The sequence below is a fragment of the Passer domesticus genome, chromosome 14, assembly GCF_036417665.1.
Source record: "Passer domesticus isolate bPasDom1 chromosome 14, bPasDom1.hap1, whole genome shotgun sequence".
Classification (NCBI taxonomy): domain Eukaryota; kingdom Metazoa; phylum Chordata; class Aves; order Passeriformes; family Passeridae; genus Passer; species Passer domesticus.
Window position 1 is genome coordinate 3,328,503 of NC_087487.1, and position 23,102 is coordinate 3,351,604.

At 54.5% G+C, this 23,102-nt stretch overlaps 1 protein-coding gene across 15 annotated transcripts in view; it reads left to right on the plus strand.

The window, feature by feature from the left end:
- CPEB1 (cytoplasmic polyadenylation element binding protein 1) overlaps positions 1–22,606 on the plus strand; it is a 38,133-nt gene extending 15,527 nt beyond the window's left edge. For 12 of the 15 annotated variants that reach the window (XM_064388445.1, XM_064388451.1, XM_064388449.1 and 9 more), the window contains 9 exons: positions 14,033–14,247; positions 15,702–15,951; positions 16,207–16,320; positions 16,434–16,538; positions 17,315–17,451; positions 18,438–18,636; positions 20,106–20,200; positions 20,398–20,478; positions 21,103–22,606. In XM_064388445.1, coding sequence (XP_064244515.1) covers positions 14,033–14,247; positions 15,702–15,951; positions 16,207–16,320; positions 16,434–16,538; positions 17,315–17,451; positions 18,438–18,636; positions 20,106–20,200; positions 20,398–20,478; positions 21,103–21,213 — 1,307 coding nt within the window. In that variant the 3' untranslated portion in view covers positions 21,214–22,606. Of the gene's footprint in view, positions 1–12,367; positions 12,503–14,032; positions 14,248–15,701; positions 15,952–16,206; positions 16,321–16,433; positions 16,539–17,314; positions 17,452–18,437; positions 18,637–20,105; positions 20,201–20,397; positions 20,479–21,102 lie in introns of those variants that run through there. The other 3 variants (XM_064388452.1, XM_064388444.1, XM_064388458.1) reach the window with 2 other exon arrangements.
- Positions 22,607–23,102: the final 496 nt, after the last annotated feature.

Consider the following 23,102-nt stretch of genomic DNA (forward strand, 5'->3'; position numbering starts at 1 on the left):
TTTTGCTGAGAGCTGTAATGCTGCTGGAGGAATAACCTCACCAGGAGAGGAGAAATCCTCTTGCTGTGTTTGGAGGGAGTGGGTGGGGGGTGTGGTGTCAGGAGGCTGAACACGCTGGGTAGGAGTGAGGCTGAACTTCGCTCCAGCAGCCTGAGGAAATCCCTGGTGGCAGGGAGCTCTGCAGGTGGGGAGGGGTGTGCTTGCAGAGGGTCCCCCCCGTGCCCGATTGCCGAAGTCCCGGCAGCCTCACTTGCCCAACTCTGCTGTGGGGTGTGGTACAGCAGCACCCAACAACTTCAGCCAGGTTGGGGCTGGGTGGGATCCTTCTCCCCTCCCACGCTCAACTAGAAATAGCGGGCTGTGCCTGGCAGTGGGCTGCAGGAGATGCAGTGGAATGGCTTCTTGTTTTAACTCTCCTGGTCCAGCGCAAACCTACGTGATGGGCAGGGTGTGGGCTTGCAGCCACGCGCTGCTGGCTGGTGTGCCCTTCCCCCTTGATCCTCTCCAGTCTGCTTTGGCTGGGGGATCCCAGGCATGCTGGGTGCCCCCTCTGGAGTGATGTGGGGTGCCCCCTCTGGAGTGATGTGGGGTGCAGTTAACTGTTTGAGACACGGGCCTTCCCTGTAAAATCCCAGGAGGGAGGAGTGCTGCATGCACAAACTTAATGCATCTCTCAGCCTGGTGTTGGAGTAGAGGGGTAAAACAGGGAAGAGTTCACTTGCTAGCCTTTGAGGCATGTAAAAACCAGTTTCACAAACTGTGTGTTCATTTAAGTATCAGTCTGTGGAAAGATCTAGTGCTTTGGCAGAGTTTGTACAAGTACAGCCTGGTTGCTACAGAAACTCATCCCTTTATAGCAGCATGCTGCTGCTTTGTTGAAAGGGGAGTGCATCGCTGCACAGACTGGGGTGACACGGAGGCCCCAGGCACGGAGTTGGTGCTGACAGGAGCACAGATAGGTCCTTGGGTGGGGGAGCTGGGCAGTGGGGCTTGCCTGTGTAGATGTTTGGAGGGGCAAGGGGGTGCTGTCCTGAGCATAGGAGGAGCTTCTGGGACACAGCCCTGAGTTGCTGCATGAGTTGTAAAACAGCAAAAAAAGTACTGGTGGGTTAGCAGAGTTTGAACAGCTTGATCTGCATAGCTCATTTGAGTTTCTGCATTTAATTTCCACAAGACTTGGCATGTGGGGCCTGGCATGGGCACTTGAGGTCTGCCTGCAGCCCAGCTGCGGTAGCTTTATTAAGCTTTGCTCTGCTCCAGTGAGCAAACCTCCACATGGTCCTGTGGGCTTCCCCTAATGAACCAGGGAATACCACACGCTCCTGCCTGTACTTTCATTGCCAGCTGAGACCTCGAAGGAGGAAGGAGAAACAAGTTGTTAGTGTGCAGTGGGCCAGCCAGGTGCCTCAGAGCTCTGCTCTGAGCCCCTTCTGGCTGTTGGCAGACTGCAGCCCTGCTGTTCCCTGTGTCACAGGGTCTTTTATGGATGAAGAGTGCATTTGGAGCAGGTGACATCCCCTGGAGTACCCCTGCTGCTCACAGCCCTGGCGCTGGGCTGGGCGTGCTGCGGAGCGAGGCTGTCACACACGGAGGCAGCCGCTCGGTGCGGATGTCCCAGCTCCACCTGCTCCTCTGTAGCCATCTCCAGAGCTCTCTTGGCCAGCTTCCTGCCAGCCTGCCTTGGCAGAGGCGTGGATGTCTCCGCAGTGCTCCGGCAGGCAGGCGAGCAGTGCTGCCATGAGCCCGGGGCGGGCTCTGCGCCTCAGAGGTTGGGTGGTGGGGCTGGCCTGGCCATGCTGGTGGTGGGAATTTACTGCTAAGGGTGTGGAAGGGCTGCTGGTTTCAGGAGAGAGTGAGTTGGAGAGGATTTGAAGGTGCTCTGGTGACCTCTGTGCTCACAGAGGGTGTATCTGGTGTCAGATGCCCCCACTGACTGCAGTGCTTTGTGCTGGAGCTCCTGCCTGCTGCAGAGGCCTGCACAGTGCTGTGGAAAGGGTCTTGCCTCAAGCACAGCCCTGGGCTCTGGTGGTCTGTGCCCACCGGGTGGTTGTGACAAGTGTGGTAACAGCTGGTGGAAGATGGCACCCAGTGGTGTCTGAAGAGGCCTGTTTCTTCACTTGACTCCTGGTACTCCCATTAGTACACAAAGAGGGGGTTGGTGGAATGCAAGACCTGCCCAAGTGCAGCTGTACTACTTGTACAGCAGCCTCTGGCCTGCAGTGGCTGTGCAGAGGGTCCAGTGCCCTGTGGCTGGTGGTGTTGTGACCCTGAGACAATGTTCTCCTTCTCACTCCCACACTCCCTTTGCAGGCGAGCAGCAGCTGGGCCAGGAGTGCTTCATGGTCTGGGCTGCTGTTACTCTCCAGCTCTGAGAGCTGTGGGGATGGTATGTGCTGGGGAGGCTGAAAGTGATGGTGGTGAAAGGCTGGTCCTGTGCACAGCTCTGTATTGCTTCAGCCACCCACACCTCCCATCTCTGTGGGGCCTCAGCCCTTCCTCAGGGCTCTGGAGGAGTGGCAGTGGAGCTCCTTGGAAGCAGAGGCCTTGTAGTTCAGAAGTGTTTTCTGAAGGGTTGTGGAACGCTCTGGGTGGCAGAGAAGTGTCCTGTGTCTGGAAGCTGTGTGGGTCTAAGGAGCTGGCAGATGCTGGTGCTTCTGGGCGGCCTGTCCATGCTGTGATGGCAGGAGGGAGGATATGGGGAGGCTCTTGCTGTGTCTGAGTGCTGCTGAGGCCTGGGAGGCTCAGCGGGCCCAGCCTCGAGGGCTGGGGTGCCCATCGGGGCCCTGCAGGCAGGGGAGGCTGCGGCAGTGCTGGGCAGGGGGGAGGGCTGGCACTGCCAAGCAAACTGTTGTGCCGCTGGCACCCAGGACTTTGGAAGGTTCCAGCAGTGACTCAGCTGTGCGGACCCACAGAGAGGTGGCTGGAAGGGTGGAAATGCAACAAAATAGCTAACAATCAGGCTAAAAATATTGCTGATGTGGTCCCCTGCAGTGCTGTGCTTGAGTACTGATGAGCTGGGACCTCTTCTCTGCCTAGTCCCTGCCAGCATGGAGCTTCCTCAGCTTGGGAAGGACCTTTGGCTGCAAAGCCTTCTGGTGTCACCTTGTGCTCCCAGGGCGTTGTCACCACACAGCTTGGTGCAGTAGGAGCACATGCCAGCTGATTGGAGGCTGGTTTGTATGCCTCAGTCCTGCATACATCCCCTGTTCCAAAGGGCTGCTGAGCCCCTTGCACCCAGACAGGGTTATTTGAGGAGTTTTCTTTCTGCACCAGGCCTGTAATGCACAGAGGATGTGTGCTGAGCTCTGGGGAGCGTGCCAGAGGCACTGCTGGTGCCTGGAGAGGCTCTCTGGAGGCAGTGGCTGCTGCAGGCTGGAGCTGCTGGCACTTCCTGGCTGTAGGATTGAACTGCTGTCTCACAGCCGGCAAAGTGTCTCAAATCCTCTGCTGCCACTAGATCTGTCAGGCTGGAAATACTTCAGCAAGTCCCAGCAACCTGCTCTGTGACCTGGGGAGGGACTTGTGCAGGAAACTGGCCTTTAACACTTGCAGTCCTGCCATTCTGTATTTCTTGAGGCCGTGTTTCCCTGTCTTTAGCCTCCCAGTAGGTGGGCAGGTGTGCTGAGTTCAGAAACAAGCAGGGGTTAAGAGGCAGCGAGGTGGGACTGCCCTTGATAATATCCTTTACCTTCACTGCCCTGTTTCTCAAGGGGTGCAGGCAAATGGGGTCTCGATCCAGTTTTTGCCTGGAGAGCAGCAGTGCACAGCAGATCTGTGTGCAGATTTTGGGTCTCCCTGCCTGGCTTTCAGCCTGCGTGCCAGCTGCTCGGTCTGGCTGGTCTGTCCTGCCCTACATTGGGAGCTGTCCCTATGTGGGACAGCAGACTTGCCCACGGGGAAATCATCCTAAAACCAGTCTGTTAACACTAAGACTGCAGTGCTATCCTGGGAGTGTTTTTAGCAGGATCAGGTCCTCTGGAAAGGATGTTGGGCTCTTGAGGTGAGGTCTTCCTGCTGGCATCTGATCGAGCACCTTGCTGCAGCTGCCTCTCTGCTTGTTGTGTGACCCTAAAGCTGCTGGTGCAGCAACAGATTTGAGCTTTTCCTTGGATTTGCTCTTGAGACTGCAGCTCCAGCCTCATCTGTGCCCTCTGCGGGGTGGCTGCTGCTGTCTCATTCTCCAGCCTGCAAGGTTGCAAACGCTCCTGTCGCTCTGGTTCTGGGGAAATGGCCCATGGTAGGAAAATGCTGCTGAATCTTTCCAGCCCTTGGCTCTTCTGCTTCCCAGAGCACAGCAACTCATTTTTGCAATAAGCTTGCTTATCTGTAGTTGCTTAAAATCTGCCAGGCTGGAGCTGCGGGCAGTCTGTTGTGTGTTGCCTGGCAGATAGTGAAGCCTCAGAGCACGAATCTCTCTGAAGTCTTCAAGGCAAAACCCCATCTGAAAGATGAAAGAAAAGACCTGTTGCACAGGAAGAACGGTTGTTGTCATGGACTCCTTGCCTTTCTTCTTGATAACAGCAGGGGGGATTCAGAAGCTGCTCCCCGAGGTCAGGCTGTTTTCAGAGTGTCCTCAAATGCTGTGTGTGGTGGAGGGCACCTGAGCCCCCCAGGGAGAGTTGCTGCTCAGCCTGGGGAGGCTGTTCATAAGTACAGCATGGCAGTCACTGGCTTTCCTCAAGCTGCTGCTTTGAGTGGTTGGATGCAGAGCTTGAGACAGAGGATTTTGGGTCCCCAGTTCTCCATCTGTTTAATTTGCTGCTTGGCTAACCCATGCCAGGCTCCATAGAGCTCTCCTTTGTGCATGTCCAGGTCTCTCCCTGCTGTTTTTCCTGCTGTCTTTTGGACAAGTGGCTTCAGCTGACCTAGGTGTGTCCTCAGCTCCTGTGTATTCTGGCTTGGCTGTGTGTAAATCCTTCTTATGCTGGAGGAAGATTTCAGAGATGCATCCTGATGGAGAGCTCAGTGTCTGGACAACACTAGTTTGACATCAGAATATCCAAGGATGATTTTTCCTGCTCTGTAATGAAAGGAGTACTTGGGGTGAGGGGGGAGAGCACTTCACCTGTGTGACGCTTACTTCCATCTAAATATGCCTAGGAAACTCAGGGAAATGTTCCTTGGTGCTGCTGGTGGTGTCACTGCTGGGATGAGGAGGGAAGGGCAACTCCTGCTGACCCTGGATCTGTGCCTGGTTCAGGATAATAGGTATCCAGAGTTTTGGTGGTGGTCCTGAATTACATATTCATGGTATGGTTTCCTCCCTTGAAAGGAGTACAGACTTTTGCAGCAGCCTGGTTCTTTGGGAGCAACTTGCTGATGCTCAGAGTGTAGTAATGGAAGCAGAGATGTGGTGGTGTTGCTTTCTGTGTGAAGGTTGTGGATGATAACAGTGTAAGGACACAAAGCTGGGGGCTGGTTTGACTCTGTAGGTCTCCTGCTTGGTGCTGGTATTCCAGGAGTAGCTGAGACAGCCTTACTAAGAGCTTGTCCCATGCCATCCTAGTGCTTGTAGCACTCTAAGGACTTACTCGGTGTGGGTACTTCATGGGCATTTGTTCCTTGAATGTGTTTCCATAAGAGCTGCTCATGCTCAGTGTCTGATTCCTCAGTGCTTGGCTCCAGCCACCTGTGCTGGGGAGTAGGAAGCGCTTAAAAGCTGCACACTGCTCATGTGGCAGCAGTATTGGATCCTTAACAGAATAAAATATGTATCAAATAAGTAAAAGAAGTATCAAACCTGAGCTTGCAATTGATGTCTAAAGGAAGTTGCTCTCAGTCCAACTCTTAAAGCTTCCATTTGAGCAGCTTCTCCTAAAACAAATTTATTTTTATCTGCGCTGATGCTGTAAAACAGAAGATGCAAATAGAGGAGTAACTGGAACAGGAACCCAACCAGCATCTCTGCTTGTATCCAGCCAGACCTGAAGTGGGCCAGGGCAGCTCCAGTCCTATGCTGGAGGCAGCTTGTGGAGCAGGCATGTACCACCCAAAACCCTCCCCTTGGCTTCTGTCAGGGAGGGGTGTTTGGTTGTGGCCTCTGGAGCAGCCCTGTGGCACTCTTCAGTGGTGATTTGGAGAACGTTTCTCTTGGCTCACGCTGGAATTGAGCCTTAAAAGGCATATTCCTTCCAGGGAGGGCACTGGAGTTGCTGTTTGGTGAGCCTGAGCTGCCCCAGGCAATTCATGGCTTAGTCTTTCCTGTGATTGATATGGAGGTAGCAGCAGGGAGAGTGGTTTAGTGTGTGCAAGCCCTGGCCTGGAGTAGGATTCATCCCCAAAATTGCATCAGTCAAATGAGAGATGAGGTTTTCCTCCAGCCCTTGCACTGCTACATGTCTAAGCAGTGGATGTGAGCGTTCCTTGCTGGGCAGAACTGACTCCAAAGGCTGTGCTGCAGCTCCATCAGGAGCATGGGAGCTTTCTAGAAAAGAAATGTGTGTTTGACTCAGTGCCTGTACTGCAAACTCCACAGCACATGCTGACATGAGTGCTTCCACATGGAGCTGGCTAGGGAGCAGCTTTTGGACCTGCTCTCCCAGTGTGCCTGTAGCAGAGGCTTGTGGCTCTCTGCAGTGCTCTTGGCATGCTGGGGTTTTTAGGGCAGCTCCAGTTGGAAGGTTGAGGTTATCCAGTCCAGTTCTTGCTCAGGGCAGGAAAACTGCTGGAGGGTGGCAGAAATAATGCAGCCCAAGGGGGCTCCAAAAACGATTTCTGCCTCTTGTTCCCACAAAAACAACCTTTGAAGTGGGTGCCTCCCCTGAGCTGGCTCAGAAATTACTCCCTTCCAAAGGATGCTGCTGTCCTCGAGCTGTCACTGCACAGAGGCTGAGTGGTGCTGCTGTAGGGCTGGGGCACTGGGCAAGGCATCTCCAGACAGGGTTGCACCTCCATCCACCTCTGCAAGCCCTCTCCCCTGTGCCTGGTCCCTTAGGTGATGGCAAAACAGCTGAATCACAGGTGCTGTCTGTGCTGCTGCCAGTGCAGAGGCTGCTCTCGGGCACAGCAGCTGGTGCCACACATTTGAGGTGGCCATGGGGACATCTCTCCTTGTCCCTCTGCCTGGCTTTTTCCCCAAGAGTGTGGAGGGGAAGGTGAGGCAAACTCCCAAGCTGTGATGCTAAGGGGTGCAGACCTCTGGAAGGTAACTGGGAACCTGCATCACTGGTGGGGCTTGGGAGTGCCAGTCTGGCAGTGGCTTTATGCCAGCTGAAGGCCTCAGTGAGGCTTGTGTGCCATTTCCCAAGGAAAATTGAGTTTGGGATGAAGTCTGTCTTTTTTTCAGTCGTTTTTCCTTTGCTGTAGCCTGCATAGGGGTCTGGCCAACACCCTGCCCCCTTCCAGAGAGTCCCCCTTCCAGAGGTGTATCCTGGCCTTGACACCCCCAAACTGTGATGCAGCTGAGGATGAGTCACTCACCCTTGTTACCACGTCAGGTAACACACACAGCACAGTTTGCACCCTAGATGTTGCAGCAGATAATTGAGAGGAGTTTGGTACTTAAATATAGAAGTGTTTGTTCTCGAGGCTTGCAAGGCTGAAGCTTGTTGTGCAGAATTTGACCTGAATATGTTGGCTTTTAAATCTCTCTGGGACTGATACATGTTAAAACCTGCTGTATTTCAGTGTTCTGATCTTTTTAAAGACAACTGTGGTTGTGGCAGCCTGCTTAGCGAATGCAATTACCTGGGCACTTGTAATCCTGAATTGCATTTTAGCTGTCTTTTCTGATTTTTATGTTTACCTTGGGCAGCTGTTTTCTCTTCCTAGAAACACACAGGAGTAAATTCCCTGCCTCAGGAAGCTGTGAGCCTTGTTGTCAGCCGGGCCTTGCTCTCAGTGCCAGCAGAGGACCAGTGCTCTCAGATGTTAATGCAATAATTTTCTACTTGTTCCCAGTTATGCTGCTGTTTCCATTTTTCAGGGCAAGTGACTTACCATGTTGGTGCCAGAACCAAGAATAGACCTCAGGTGTCCTGACTCTAATTCTGTGGTTCAGCTGTGGGATCATGCTGCCTTTTTTTATTCCCCTGCCCCCTTCTTAGCAAACCAGAAATAGCTGCCGGAATATCTTCAGTTTTTCTTTGCCCCAAATGAAGAATCTGTGAGGGCAGAGGTTCCTCTTTTGTAGTTCAGGGAAAAAAAGGGGCTGTGCTGTAGGTCCTACTTAGATGGTGGTTGCTGCTGGTTTGATTACATCTGCAGTTCTGGGAGCTGCTTTTCTCCAGAGCAGGTAGTTGACTCAAGATTATTGGGGCTTCTGTGGTGATACAGCTTGGAGAGGACAGTGTGCCTTGGACTTTGCATGGCTCCTCTAATAACAGCACTGTTTTTTCAGTGGAGTAATGGGAATATGATGAAAGTGGAAGGATTTGATGGGGCAGATCCTCTGGACATATCCAGTGTGCTGCTCTGGAGAGCTGCAGGGCTCTAAGGACACAGTTCCTTCCACCTCTGGGTCTTGTCCCATGGCTACTCCACTTAAGAGGAAGAAATTTTGGTGCCACTGCAGCTTTTCTTGGCTTTTTTGTGTCCCTGTGAGAATTTGGGGAGAATCCAGTGTCTGCCCTCCCTGTGCCAAGCAAAGCCTGTCCCTGTCCTGTGTGCTCCAGCCCCACATCTGCCACTGCAGCTGCTGCTGGCCATGTTTCAGTCCATGTTCCTGTGCATGCTCCTGGTCCCAACAGCTGCAGGTGAGAAGTGCTAAAATCTAAGATTAGACTGGAGTGTTGGTCACTCCTTCCCTGCCATGAGCCTTGAGCTGTTTGGTGCTGGTGTGTGAGGAGAGTAAGTTGCTCGCCCTGGCAGCTTGTCTGGCTGTGTCACTGCTGAACTACAGCTGTAGGAGGTGGTTGAGGTGCCCATTTGCTTTTCAGACATGCAAATGTTTCTCTTGCCACAGAGTTTCTCAGTGTCTGTAGGAGGTGCTGCTTTTTGGCTGACTAAAACATTCAGCTTGCTCCCACCCCACCAGGGCAGAGCTTGGCTGGGTGGTAAAAACTGCAGACGAGCTGTTTTTCTGGAATTGCAGCAGCCTATTGTTTAGGACATTAGCTTTTTTTTTTTTTTTACTTTACAAGCTTATTTGATGCATGACAAAAGAAAGTGCACTGTATTCAGTCTCCAGGGCCTCAGTCACACTGCTTCTCTCCTCTGCTGCCCTGCCCCAAATGTGTATATGGTGCTGCAGCCTCTGGGCATGGCAGCTGGTACCGAAACCTGGCTCTTTCTCCTGGCAAGGAGAATTCCTGTTCTGTGGGGACATCCAGGCAAAAAGGTGAACTTCCAACCTAAGTAGTAGTTGGTGGATGCAGTGGGAGGTCTTTACAGCCTTGCCACCCTTCTTGTGCTGAGTAATCTGTGAGCAGATAAACTTCTGGAGATGGCAGTGTCCCTCTTGCTGGAGGTGCCAGGCTGCAGAGGTGACCTAGCTCAGGCCTAGCTCAGACAAGTCCTGGACTCTTCAAAGTAGGCTTTTTCAGCCCTGCAGTGAATTTCTAAAGGCTGGAACATATCTCTGAGCATTACTTCCAAAAGCATGTGTGCTCCCCTGGCCCTGGGCTGCGGCCAGCACGGTGTCAAGCTGCCTGTGCACAGAGTCTGTGGGTGCCAGACACAGCTGGCAGCTCAAGGACTGGGCCTGGCACACTGCTCCTGCAGCAGGAGTTCTTGGCCCACTCTCCATGTGTCTCCAGGGCCGTGTGGCAAATATTGTTCTCAGCCATGGGGGAGCTCCCACTGATGTTCGTTCTGAGTGTGGAGAAAGAACTTGAGTGGAAGGACTTGAGAAGCTGCTGGGTAAGAGATTTTTGCTCTGGGCAAGACTCAGTTTCTGGATAATTTGACTAAACTGATGCACCAGGGAGTGAAGAGTGTCAGTACAGATCTCATATGCTGGTGGCTGGGTGGTCTTCCACAGAGCTGAGCTGAAGCATTTTATTGAAAAGGTGTTGTGGAGGTGGCTGAGGTTCTGGTCAGCTCTGTCCATCAGGCATAAACTCAGTGGATGCTCCATGTGAAATGTCTGGATGTGGCACTTGGTGCTCTGGTCTAGCTGGCAAAGTGGTGATTGATCAAAGGTTGAATTCTATATTGGAGGTATTTTCCACCCTAAATGATCCTGTTGCTCTTAAGGTGTTATCCAAGGCAATAAACTGTCATTTGTCATCAGCATAGTGGTTATTTTCCCAGAGCCCTTCTTTCCCCGAGCTGCTACCACCAGCAGTCCTTGGGGCTCATCTTTATATTCATGTCTTATGGAATGGGCATGGGCAAAGCTGCTAGGAAGGTCTACATATCAAATGCTGCAAATTATAGTGTACAGAGAAGAGCTGTGTGCTCCAAGGTCCTGGGCAGGTGCTTAAATTGCATGCCTTAACTGGTGGCTGGAATAGTAAAGGCTGTTCTTAGTGCCTGGATTGGACATCCTGCTGTTGGGACACTTTCCCAAAGTGTGCTCTGAATTGCAGCTTGTGCTGGTGGAGTGATCTGCTTGTCAGGGTAAACTCACATTTAAAGGATAATTTGGGGTGTGCAGGTAGAGATGACCTCAAGACTTGAAACCATCACTGTGGGCTCATTGTAGCTGCTTGTTTCTGTCAAGTGTCTGGCTCAGGTATGATGGGTCTGAGAGTTTGGAGTGTGCTCCCCTGGGCTTCTTCAGGGGCCCTGTGTTGATGCAGGAATAATGGTGTATTCAAACATCAGTTACTAGGGAAAGCTCAGCTAAGGAAGAGGAGTAGTTTGAAAAATGCTCCTTCTCTGGGGAGTGGCCTGTGTGGCCAGGACCTGGCAGTGCCATGTGGTGTCACAGCAGTTCCACAGAGTTCAGAGGTGCCAGTGCTGGGCTGGCACACCCAGAGATGGAGCAGAGTGTGCTGCCTCTGTGTCAGGTGTTAGAGCTGCAGCAACGAGTCAGAAGTCAGTGCCCAGATTCTATTAAAAGCTCCTTTTCTGCTGTCCCCTGCAGAGGAGCATTGCTGTGTGCCTCCCTTGCTGCACTGAGCAGAGGCAGGAGAAGTTCCAGAAGCTTTTGGTGTGTGAGTGGTGAATGGGGGTCTTGTTGACCCCCCAAGTTAAAGTTTCCCCTCTAGGTGTGAAAAGTACTTCTTTGCACTCATGTTCTTTTCTTACCCTGAGTAGTTCCATGATACTTGCTTTTTCACTTTGGGACTTTAAGGGATGCTCTTAACTCCAGGAATTGCTGATGCATCTTGCATGTGTGTTGGGAATGATTTTTCCCTTAGTGAGCTGTCTGCTTGGAAGGGGAGACAAGGCCAACTCCCCAGGAAGAAGTGTGGCCTCAATGCCTTGCAGGCTTTTTTTAGGTGGGCAGCCTGTGTTGGGCTCTTGTGCCCCATCCCTTGGGAGGGGTTTGGTGGGTTGGAGCAGGGAGTTAGATCAGGATGCCTTTGGGGTAGTGCTGAGGAAGATCATCTGGGTGTCTCATGCAGGTGTTTCCTAGGCTACCTGCACAGCTTGGCATCTGGGCACACAGCCTGGTCACTGAGCAAGTATAAAAGAGGAAATGCAGCGTTTGGCTCATGGCTTTTCCTCCCAATGTCCCTGTGAGTGGCTGTGGGTGCCAGGTGAAGCTGAGTCAGGCCCACTGGGGTGATGTGGGGTCTTCCATGAGCTCAATTTGTCCTGCAGAGTGTGTAATCAAGTGCTGCCAGTGCAGAGCTGTCAAAGCTGCTGGACTGGATGGAATCCATCCATGCTAACAGCAGGATGTCAGCACTTCCAGGACATGAGGTTAGGATTGGGGCAGTTGAAGCTGGCAGGGTTTTGTGTGGTGGTAAATGCCCAGACAGTAGATCCTTTTAAAGGCCAGTAATCCTGCCACTTCAGTGTGCTTATGCTGGCCTTACTGGTTTTGTAGCTGTTGCGGGAGCTGAGAAACCATAGGAGAGATGTGTATGTGGTGGTGAAGATGAGGATGTCAAAAATGGGGCAGAGCAGCTGGACCCTGTAATGCCACTGGGAGCTCTTGATGAGCCCCACACCCTTGCTGTTGTATCCTAGAGTTCTGGTTCCCCATCTCTGCTAACCAGGAGATACAGGGCAGGGTAGCTTTATCTGGTAGCAGTCTGCCTGGCACTAGCTGCTCCAGGTCTCTGGAATGCTGTGCAGCTGGGGTCAGCACAGGGCTGCAGCGTTCCGAGCCCACGGCCCTCCCTGGCTGGGGAAGGAGGAGGCTGTCAGCGCGGGAGCGTTTGTTGGCAGCAAGGCTTGGGCTGTGGGATCAGCTGCTTTGCTTTGCCTCTTGTGCTGTTTAGTGACTAATCAGATTTTGGAGCCTGTCGGACAGATTCAGCTGTCTCCCCAGAACAATACGCCGGCTGTATTTTTAAACACATCACGTGGCTTCAGAGAAGTCAGCAGAGCAGCAAGTGCAGCTTGCCGGGGCTGGGAGATGCTGTGCCCTGCTCGGAGCTGTGACTAGGAGGGAGCATCTCCTCCCCAGCTGTGTCACATTCCCTCGGTCCCAGGCTCTGCCCAGGTAAGGACTGCTGGGCTGGCTGGTATTTTCCTGTGGCTGCAGGGCTGGGTGTGAACACAGGTGCTGCCTGTCCAGGAGAGCAAAGGGAAGGAGGTCCCTTTCTCAGTGTGGTCAGAGTTTTCTTAGTCCTGTGATGTAGCCAGAATAGGGGAATTTCGCAGGGATAAGGCTCTGCAAATGTGGGAAGATGTTGTGACTGTTGCTGAGGTCTCTGCCTTGAGTTGAGGGAGATGTTTAGATGTACCTGTGTACTGTTGGGGTGGTGCGGGTTTTCCCCCAAGTGTGGGGCTGGAGATGCCAGCTTCACAGCAGGTGTGCCACTGGATAATGCAGCTTGGGATAGGCACATCCCAGCAGCTGGCCTCAGTCATGCTCAGCAGCTCTCCCTGGCGCTGACACCGTGCTGTCCTGCTGTCTGACCACAGTGTGCTCAAGCTGTCACTCTCCTGCTTTGGCTGGTGGTTTGGATTGTTAATCCTCATCTGCATAGGAGCTGCTGAAAATCTAGGTTAAAACCTCGTGGTTCAGCTTGCTGAGATCAGGTGGGGCTTGGAGGATCTCGAGTAGATCCCAAATTTACTTTGCTGAAAACTGCAAGCTTCAGGGCAGTCTGCCTTGTTTTGCAGCCTGTGAATAATTAAAACCATTTCTGAATGCTTTGCTCTTTTCACTTGGTTCTGGTACACATTCAGCTTGCTGAGACTTGCTCTTTTTGAATAGACTGCTTGGTGGTGTGCCCCTGTGGGATCCCTGCCCTACATTCCCTCTCCTTGTGGGTAGCAGCTGCCCCCACATCACTGACCAGGATGTGACTTTGTGACCTTTGGATGGCCTGGCCCTCTGCTCAGAAGCAGCTCTCTTTGTAAGGAGACATTTTCCTGGATTCTCCTCAGTGGGAGGAAAACCTGCAGTGTGAGGGAAGCAGTCTGACACATCCTTGTCTGCAGGCTCTGGGGCAGAGGCCTGACCAGACAGACTTGCTGTGAACACACAGCAGGGACAGCGAAGCCTCTGTCAGCAGCCCAGGCTGGCACCTTCCCAGCTGCCCACAGCCAGCTCCTGGCAGGGATGGTGGGAGCAGTGTCCCACCTCTGAGCCTGAAAATTCCTGCTGGTGGGGTGGGGCAGGTGTGCCTGCCACTGGTGTGTGCCCTCATCCCTGGGGAGCTGCCCCCCGAGCCCCAGGACAGGTGGTAGGGAATGGCATGGACTGGGCAGAGGGCCTTGTCCCAGAGCTCTTTTGGGGTCTGTAATCTGGGTTGTGGGATCTCTGAACTTTCCCTACATGAAGTGGGTTCTCCTGGCTGATCTGTCTCATAACCCAGCTTCATGTTTGTCAGCCACACCAGGGGGGTGTGGGTTCTGTGCAGCACCATGGCCCAGCTGATGGCAAACACCAGAGGTGCCACCACGCAGACATGGCATTTGTGGGCTGACAGGAGCCCGGTGGCCTCCTGGGCCACAGGAGCCAGGAGGAAAAGGAGCAGCGTTGTGCTGCAGCCCTGACAGACTGTGTCCCTCTCTGTTGCAGTTCTCAGCATGCTGAGTAACCCTCTTGGGAACGTCCTGGGGAAGCCCCCGCTGGGTTTTCTGCCTTTAGACCCCATTGGTTCAGACCTGCCAGAAAAGTTTTCCACACCGCCGCTGAGGAACTCGCGCTCCCTCCTGGACTCCCGCTCCAGCAGCCCCTCCGACTCGGACACCAGTGGGTTCAGCTCGGGTTCTGACCACCTCTCAGACTTGATTGTAAGTTGGGGTCCTGGGGTCTTGCTGTGGTTTTTTTTGGGGAGCACAGAACAGCTGAGTGGAGCTGCCAGCCAGAGCCCTGCCTGCTCAGGAATGGGAGGGAATGCTGGGAGGAGCTGTTGTGCACACACTGGCACAGCCCAGGCTTTGGGAGAAAGGCTGCTTGTGCAGTCCTTCACCACAAGCCAGCAGTATCCTCATATTTTTTCTTCTAAGCTAATATTTTGGCCTTTTGGGTCTGTGCTTGCAGCCCTGCTGGGTTACAGTAGCTCCCAGAGGGATCTTGAGTGCTTGAGCTGGTGTGTGGCAAGGCGGTGTCTGTGCCCTGATCCCAGCAGGGAGGTGGCTGATCCAGCCTGGACTTCTGTGGAGCTGCTGTCCTTGCCTTTCATTGCTCTTCCCATCTGACTGCACTTCTCCATCTCAGGGCAGTTTCTTCTAGAGCAAACTGGGTCTGGCCTGCTCCCATTCCCTAAAGCACAGCTAAATATGAAAGGCAGGGAGCAAGTGAGTGGCTGGCTGCCCCAGTCTGCTCTGCTGGGTCTGTGGTGGGTGCAAGTGGCAGCTCTGGGTGCCAGCAGGGCAGCCTGGCTCCAGCCAGCTCTGGGATGCTGCTGCATGGCCTGGCCTTGGCACGGGAGGGTAAAGCCAGGAGCTGCTCCAGGCTCTGCTGTGGTGTTGCCGTGGCCTTGACCCCCGTGCTGGGGTGGGTGTGAAGGACAGACCTGACTGGGTGTGGGCTTGATTCTGCTGTGCTCCACCCTGGAGAATGAGGATGTGCTGAGTGACTGCAGCACCCAGGCAGCGATGGTGGCAGGTGGTGCAGGGCTCTGTGCTGGCCTTGTTTGTGAAGGGCAGGACTCTGAGCACGGCCCTGGCGTGGGCGGCTGCCGTGACAGCGCAGGGACAGATCCGCAGCGCAGCTGGCACCGAGCTGTGCAGCATCTTGCCTCCCTGCTGCTCCATTAATCCCAGCTTTCCTTCCTCCCGCCCTGGGAGGAGCTGTGGTCCGTGGTGCTCACTCACTGGTCAGGCAGCCCTGGAGCTGGGCTGTGAGGATGAGATCCAGCTGGTGCCTGCAGAGTCCCTGAGCACTTCCAACAAGCCCTGCCCACTGCGGGCACAGCACAGAGCCTGAGGCTGGTGCTCCCCAGGGGTGACACTGTTCTTGAGGCTGTACAGCCAAGGGTAGCTGTTGGCTTGGTGGTCTCTGGAGTGCCTCCTGCTTACTGCTGATCATGAGCATGGGTTCAGTGGAGAATGGCCCAGGGCTTTCCTAGGGTGCCAGGATGTGTTGGGGTTGCTGCTTTCTTGCCTCTGCCAGGCCTCAGAGGATCTCAGGAAATCTCAGAGCTCCCTCTCCTACCATGGGCAAGGGCAGGGCCCCAGTGTGATGCCTCACCACTGGCATTATGTGCTCAGAGCTGGATTTCAACATGGCCTTTCTCTTGCAGTCAAGCCTTCGCATATCCCCTCCTCTGCCCTTCTTGCCTCTCAGTGGGGTGTCAAGAGACCCCTTGAAGATGGGAGTGGGATCCCAGCTGGATCAAGATCAAGCTGCCCTGGCTGCAGTAACTTCCTCCCCGGCCAGTGCATCGAAAAGATGGCCTGGAGCATCTGCGTGGCCTTCCTGGGATCTTCTGGAGTCTCCAGAAGACCCCTTCAGTATTGAGAGAGAAGCCCGGCTTCATCGGCAGGCAGCAGGTGAGCTGGGAGGGTCCAGGGGACAGTCCCACACTTGGGGGGCTGGTGGCCTCTGTGCAGACACTGGCTGAACGCAGAGTTTGCTCCAGGCCCAAGCCTGATTCTGGCTGGATCTGCTGAGAGAACAGATGGGTCTGGGCAGCTGCCTGTGGCTGTGCAGCTCTGCTCAGCCTGGAGTTAGGAAATATGGGGAGACCTGGGGGGAGTGGGAAGGAAATGTTCCTGTACTGAGTATTACTGGTGTTCTTCTACAAGCTGTGAACGAAGCAACCTGCACCTGGAGCGGGCAGCTGCCTCCCCGAAACTACAAGAACCCCGTCTACTCCTGCAAAGTGTTCCTGGGAGGAGTCCCATGGGACATTACAGAAGGTGAGCAGCCCTGGAAAGTGAGGCCCCATGCCAAGGCCTTGGGTGTTGATATTGGGAGGGTGCAGGATGGAGCTTTTTGTGGGGGACACTGACCTCTCTCCTCCTCTCTGTAGCTGGGCTGATCAGCACTTTCCGTGTTTTTGGCTCCCTGAGTGTGGAGTGGCCTGGTAAGGATGGCAAACACCCACGCTGTCCTCCCAAAGGTAATATGCCTAAAGGTAATAGCGAACACGGTAGGGTTACTTTTTTCCCATGCTATGTTACAGCACGGATGGTACAGCTGCATGCTGGTGACTGGTTGGTACAGAGCACCTGGGGTAATGTCCTGCCCTCACTGGGTCTGCACCTGGGCTGCAGGGCACTGGCACCCCAAACCCAGCGTCCTCACCCATCCACAGCAGTGTGGGACAGAACTGTGGGCTGGGGGAACCCTCTCTGGGTGTTTCTGGAGCCCCATGTAGGGCTGTGGCTCTGGAACAGCTGCTGATCCCACTGCCAGCATGTGCAGCTGGGCTGGCATATTGTGTAAGCAGGAATTAGTACAGGGTAGAGGTGGCTGGTTTGGAGGCCCTGTAGTGCCTGATGGCCTCATTCAGTCACCAGAGCTGCGTGAGGTGGAGCACTGGCATCCATGGAAGGGATTTTAAAACCCTGGACTGTATTTGAGCCAGGCCATCCTAAATACACAGCAGGGTCTATTTTTCTGCAGACCTCGTTGTGGCCAGGCTGATGGTGCCCACCTGGCATGTCCAGGTGTGTTTGTGGATGATGGACAATGGCCCATATGGCCCTGGGCATCCTGCCCCTCGTGCTGTTCTTGGGTTTGGGCTCTTCCAGCTTGGCTTATCCATTAAGAGGATAATATTGCTGGGAACAGTGAGAGCTGCCACACAGATACTTCAGGTGGCACCCAGAGTGATGTTTGCAAACTGGGATGATCTGTTCCTCCTCCACCACAGCTCTGACAGCTGCTTCTTCCCCTTCCCTTCCAAAGGCTACGTCTACCTGGTGTTTGACTCGGAGAAGTCGGTGCGTGCGCTGCTCCAGGCGTGCTCCCAGGACCTGCTGAGCCCCGACGGGCTCAGTGAGTACTACTTCAAGATGTCCAGCCGCAGGATGCGCTGCAAAGAGGTGAGCAGAGCTGGGAGGGCAGCCTGATGTGGCAGCAGGGCATGCAGGGGGACATCCCTGGAGGAAAGGAAAGCAGGGCTGGAACAGCAGCTGAAGGCGTGCTGGCTCCTGGCTGGCTTTGACTGCTCTGTGCCTGTGGTAGGGATGCGTCAGCTCAGTCTGTGTCCCTCACAACAGCTTGTGTCAAACCAACCATGGAGCTCCTGGGTTGGTGGCAGACCCTGCCTTCACACTTCAATTAGCTGGGACAGCATAGAAGCAGGGATTTGACTGCTCTGTGCTACTTCCATCACACCTTTGCTTGCAGAAGCAGGCTGGGACCCCTCAGGTGCTTTATCAGGCCTTCTCTGCTTGGAGAACAAGTAACTGACCTCAGCAGGCAGATATTTTGGATCCCAGGCTGCTCCCCAGCCTGGCCTTAGCTGGCTGACCTGTGTTTTGGGGGTACTGGGGCTGCCAGAAAGGGTCCATTTGGGCTTATGGGAAGGGGTGTCCTTAGATCACAGACAGCTGCCTGAGTTCAGGGTGTTACAGGATGGAGATGCAGCTCTTAATCTAGACAGGCACAAACTAATTGTGCTCTAGACAGCTCTCCTGGTGTCTGGCAATTGGCAGATCTTCCCTGCTTCGTGATTTAGTTCTGCCAGAAGCTTCTCTCCAGAGCCCTCCATCAGCTGCAGAGCAGATGGGAGCTCCTGATGGAGCTGCAGTGGGTGATACTCCAGTGGTCCCCTCCAACATCAGGCTCCTATGCTGGGAGGTACCTGACTGGGCCATGAATGCAGGTGGAGGGATGTGGATTGTCCTCTGACAGCCACCCCCAAGGAACTGCTGGCTTGGGTTCCAGTTTGCCTGGAAGCAGAGTGGGTTTTGTCCCTGTGTGGGTTGTCTGGAGCTCTAGGTGGAAGTGGACCCTGAGCAGCAGTAGGTAACAAAGACATCTGCAGCTTGGTGAGGTCTGAGCCCTGGGGTGCTGCTGGTTGCAGGTGCAGGTGATCCCCTGGGTGCTGGCCGACAGCAACTTCGTGCGCAGCCCCTCGCAGCGGCTGGACCCCAGCAAGACAGTGTTTGTGGGGGCCCTGCACGGCATGCTCAACGCAGAGGCCCTGGCAGCCATCATGTATGACCTCTTCGGAGGGGTGGTCTATGCTGGCATCGACACCGACAAGCACAAGTATCCCATAGGTAAGTGATGCTTCCACCAGGATTGGTGGGTGTCCCCCTGAGGAGGCTGCCGCGTGCCCTTGGCTTGTCCTTCTGTTGGAAGGCTGCCCAGGTGCCAGGCTCAGAGAGCAGATGCTGGCCAACCTCTTCTGCAGTCTGTGCTTCTCATCTCCTGGCCCTGGGGAGGCAAGACCAGCCTTGGGGAGGGCTGATAGAGCTGGTGTGCTGGGGGATTGGAAGGTCCTGGATCATTCCAGAGCAGCCTGAAGTTTGGAATATGCCTTTAGGCATTGCTGAAGGTTTCTCTGTCCTTGTTCAATGCTGTTAGTAGTTGTTGAATGCTGCTGTAGCTGCTTTTCCATTCCCAGGGCAGAGACAGTTGTGGGTCTTAACCCATTCTTGGGCTCTTGTCACCAGAGCTGAAACATGTGTCATGATGTGTGTACATCCCTGGAGACTCATGGGCCAGGGGACAGCACTGAGGTGGCTGGTCTGTTGGAAAAACCCCCCAGCCTGTGCCTGAGGACCAGCTTTCCAGGCCCAGGCTGCAGCAAGTCACAGATAGAGAGACTGAGGATCTCCTGGTGTTGCCAGGCAGTAACAATGTCAGAGCTTGGTAGTGCAGAGCTGTCACTGCTTGGTCACTGCCCTTGGATAGCAGTCAGGCTTTTCTGGGCAAGGCTCAGGTTTAGGGCTTGCATGTTGTGCTGCAAAGCCCCTGAAGTGCCTTTAGGGGGACAGTCTCAGGGAGGGTGGGAATGGGAGTGTGAGACTTCAGGCAAATTGTCAGTGAGACTGTGGGTGAGGGGTCACAGAACCTCCCTGTGCTGGCCCTGTGAGATCCCAGTGTGTGACCCCAGGCTCCTGTGGTTCATGCAGAGCCCAGGTTACTCCAAGTAGGGAAATCCATCTCCCAACATCTCAGTGGCACGTCCACCCTTAGAGCTGTCCTGAAGTCCCAGCAGTCAGAGCTCAGTTTGGGTGACTAAGCTGTGCCCTGGTTGGCTGTGCTGATTGAGGGCATCTCCTGTAACCCCAGAGTGGATCCAGGCTCTCCTGGCTGTGTCCTGTGCAATGCTTTCAGAGGGGAATGGATGCGTTTTGGGTGGCACTTTGTCCTGTGGCTGAGCTGTGTAGGGGTCTGCCAGTGTCAGTCCTGGAGCTTAACAGACCTTGGCTGGAAGGAAGTGGTGCTGGAATGCTGCTGAGCAGCAATGAGGCTGCAAAACAAGGCTCTGGGTGAGGGGGGGCTGGGAATAAAAGCTGCTGAGCTGTCTCAGCACTGGTGCATTTCAGGTGTAGCGTGAAGCACTCTGCTGATCCTGGGAATGTGGTGCCTGGAGGAGGAGGCAGGAAGAGGGCTCTGGATACCATCTCCTGTCAAAGCTGCTTCCCTGTCTCAGTGGCACCAGGGAGGGGGTGGTGCTGGCAGTGGTTCTCTCTTGATCTCTGCTGTTCCTCCCTAACGTTTGTGGTCTGGCTGGTTCCAGGGTCGGGCCGTGTCACCTTCAACAACCAGCGCAGTTACCTGAAGGCTGTGACTGCTGCGTTTGTGGAGATCAAAACCACCAAGTTTACCAAGAAGGTGAGTGGGGCTGGTGGGGCAGCCCAGGAGGATGGGTGGCACTGCTGGGAGCGCCAGTGCTCATGGAGATCAAGCAGTGGGAAGTGGGGCTGCTGCTCTGCCAGCCCTAGGGGTGCTGTTGGGGGTGGATTTGAGGTATCAGGGAGAGGGCAGTCAGCCTGGTGCTGCTCCATGCCCACTGCCTCGTTCTCCTGCAGGTTCAAATTGACCCGTACCTGGAGGATTCCATGTGCCAAGTGTGCAATACCCAGCCTGGCCCATTCTTCTGCAGAGACCAGGTAAGGCCAGTTCTCCTGTGGGCTGTGCTCAGGGGTTTTCTCGAGGAGGAGCAGGCCCTGCTGCTGGGTTTTGGGGGTATATACACTGGTTCTTCCCCAGGGGCAGGATGGGAGAGTGACCTTGTTTTGGAGGAGGTGCAGCTCTCCTGGGGAGGGCCAGGAGGCCCAGGCAGGCAGTGTCCACCCAGCTTTTAGCCAGGGCTACTGCAGTTTGCTGGTGCTGTGCCAGCACTAAGACCTAGTGGCACACCTGAGGGGAGAGGAGGCTGCTGCTCGGTGAGCCATGGTGGGCTGGGTCGGGGTGCATGCCCCTGGGGCTGGCTGAGGCACAGGGAACTCTGGCTGCCGGCAAAGGATCTTGGCTGGGCTCTGGCAGCTTCCTGCAGAGCTGGGCTGTGAGCAGGGGGCAGGAATGCCACGGGAGTGATGGGAGCCCTGGCAGAGCCCAGCTACTGCCCCAGTGCCCAGTCCCTGATTTCCAAAAGGTGGAAGCTGGGCTCCACAGCATCTGTGGATCCCCCCTGTCCAACCCACGGATCCGTGTGCTGCTGGGGGCTGTGAAACCAGGCAGGGGTGAAGGGCAGGAGTGGCTCTGCTGGTGTCACCCCTGTGCTCTGCCCGCAGATCTGCTTCAAGTACTTCTGCCGCTCGTGCTGGCACTGGCAGCACTCCATGGAGGTCCTGCGCCACCACCGCCCGCTGATGCGCAACCAGAAGAACCGGGACTCCAGCTAAGGGCCCGCCGGGCACGGGGCTGGCACGGGCAGAGCCCGGGGAGAGCCTGCCAGAGGAGAGCGCAGCAGCGCCTGCCGGAGCCAGGCCCGGCTGGGAACGTTCTTCCTGAGGACTGATGGGGAAAACAAAACAAAAATCTTACATTCATGTTTGCACTTGCTGGTCTTTTTGTTTCTGCACTAATGCACAGTGAGTTTTGTTGGGGTTTGTTTGGGGGTGTTTTGAGGGGGGGAGTGCCCCTCAAGCCATTCTGCAGTTCCCAGACTTTCGGTTCCTGGTTTGCTGACAAGAAGCAAAAATTGCAAATGAATAAACCCAACCAACCAAGGGCCATGTGTCGCGGAGGCGTCGCCGCAGGCGCCCCCGCCCTGGTTTTTTCATTTTTTAAAGGCGCTTTTTTACATTCCTTGCAATACTGGTGGAGAGAGCGCAGGTCTCATTGGTCATTGTTTTGCCGTTGCCATACAGTGCCTTTCCATTCATTTACCCCCACCTGGATGGTGTGACCTGGGTGTTCAGCTGGCGTTTTTTACTGTAACAACAAGGAGACTTTGCTCTTCATTTAAACCAAATCATATTTCATATTTTACGCTCGAGGGTTTTTACGAGTTCCTTTTTACACTCTTAAAAACAGTTTTTAAGTCGTTTGAAATGAGAGATCTTTTTCTTTTCCTGGCAGCTTTTAACATTATTGCAATTTGTGTCTGGGGGCTGATGGCAGGACGTTGTGAATCCAGGGGTTTGCAACGGGACAGGCCGGGCTTTTTTTTTGTTTTTGGATTTGAAACTGGACGGGACGAGGATCTCTGAGCTGCTGTATATAGTTTTAAATAGTTTGTTGCACTTTTTTAAGTTGCACTTATGGGGGGTTGATAGAGGTTTTTAATCACACAAAGTCACAGGACTTACCTTTTCTTTTGTAACAAGCTAAAAAAGGGCTGCGTTTTGGTGGACGATGAAGGTTCCTGGGAGCCCTTTCTCTTAGAGGGGACAAGTAATTTTCCTTTCCTTCCCGAGATGTTTGGAGTATCAGTGCAGTCGACTGAAATGCTGCTGCTGGGATTTGAGACCTTAATTATGCTGATCATTATTATTTTGTTACTTTCCCCTCTATTGGAAGCTGTGTGCCAAAGAACCAGTGTCATAATTTCTCCCTCTTTACTATGATTATTTTTTTTTCTTTCCTGCTGAGCTGATGTTGCATTGTTGCATATCCCAGCTGCTCTTTGTGGGGTTTTGTGAAGCTGTGTGTGAAGTCTCTACCTCATTGTAGTATATGCAGGCAAGACTGCACTCTCCTACAGACGTGTGGAGTAAGCTGTGGTGTAGTTTTTGGCACATAATAAACACGTTGCAGCAAAAAAAAAAAAATTCTTGTGCCTTGTGTGCTTCATGGGAGATTGGAGGCTGTGGTGTCACTCCTGGAGGCGTGGGGAAGGTATGGCTGTGGTGTGGGGATGGATGGAGCCGTGAACTGTGGGTGGTGTTGGTGGGTGACTGGGCTGGGAGGGAGCTCTCCCTGCTGCCCAGGGCATGTCTGGATCCCGCTTACCTGAGGGCCGCAGGCCCCGAGGCTCCAGCTGGAGCTCCCCTAATTGCAGCTGGAGGTTAATGAGGCTGATTGGCAGGGCCTGTGCTCTCCCACCGTGCCGGCGGAGGGGCTGTGAGGGGAGAGGGAGCCAGGGCTCCTCTGAGGGGCTGGGCAGGGCTGAGTTGCGCTCAGGCTGCCGCCGAGGACGCTTGGCGTGCCCCGTGTCCCTCCCACGGCCCACAGCGGCCTTGTGCTGGGCACCCCTGCTCTGGGGCTGGGTGCTGCGAGTCTGCGGGTGCTGGGTGCTCTCTGCGGGCAGGGTGGGAGGTGCCGCTGGCCCCCGGCTCTCTGCGGTTCC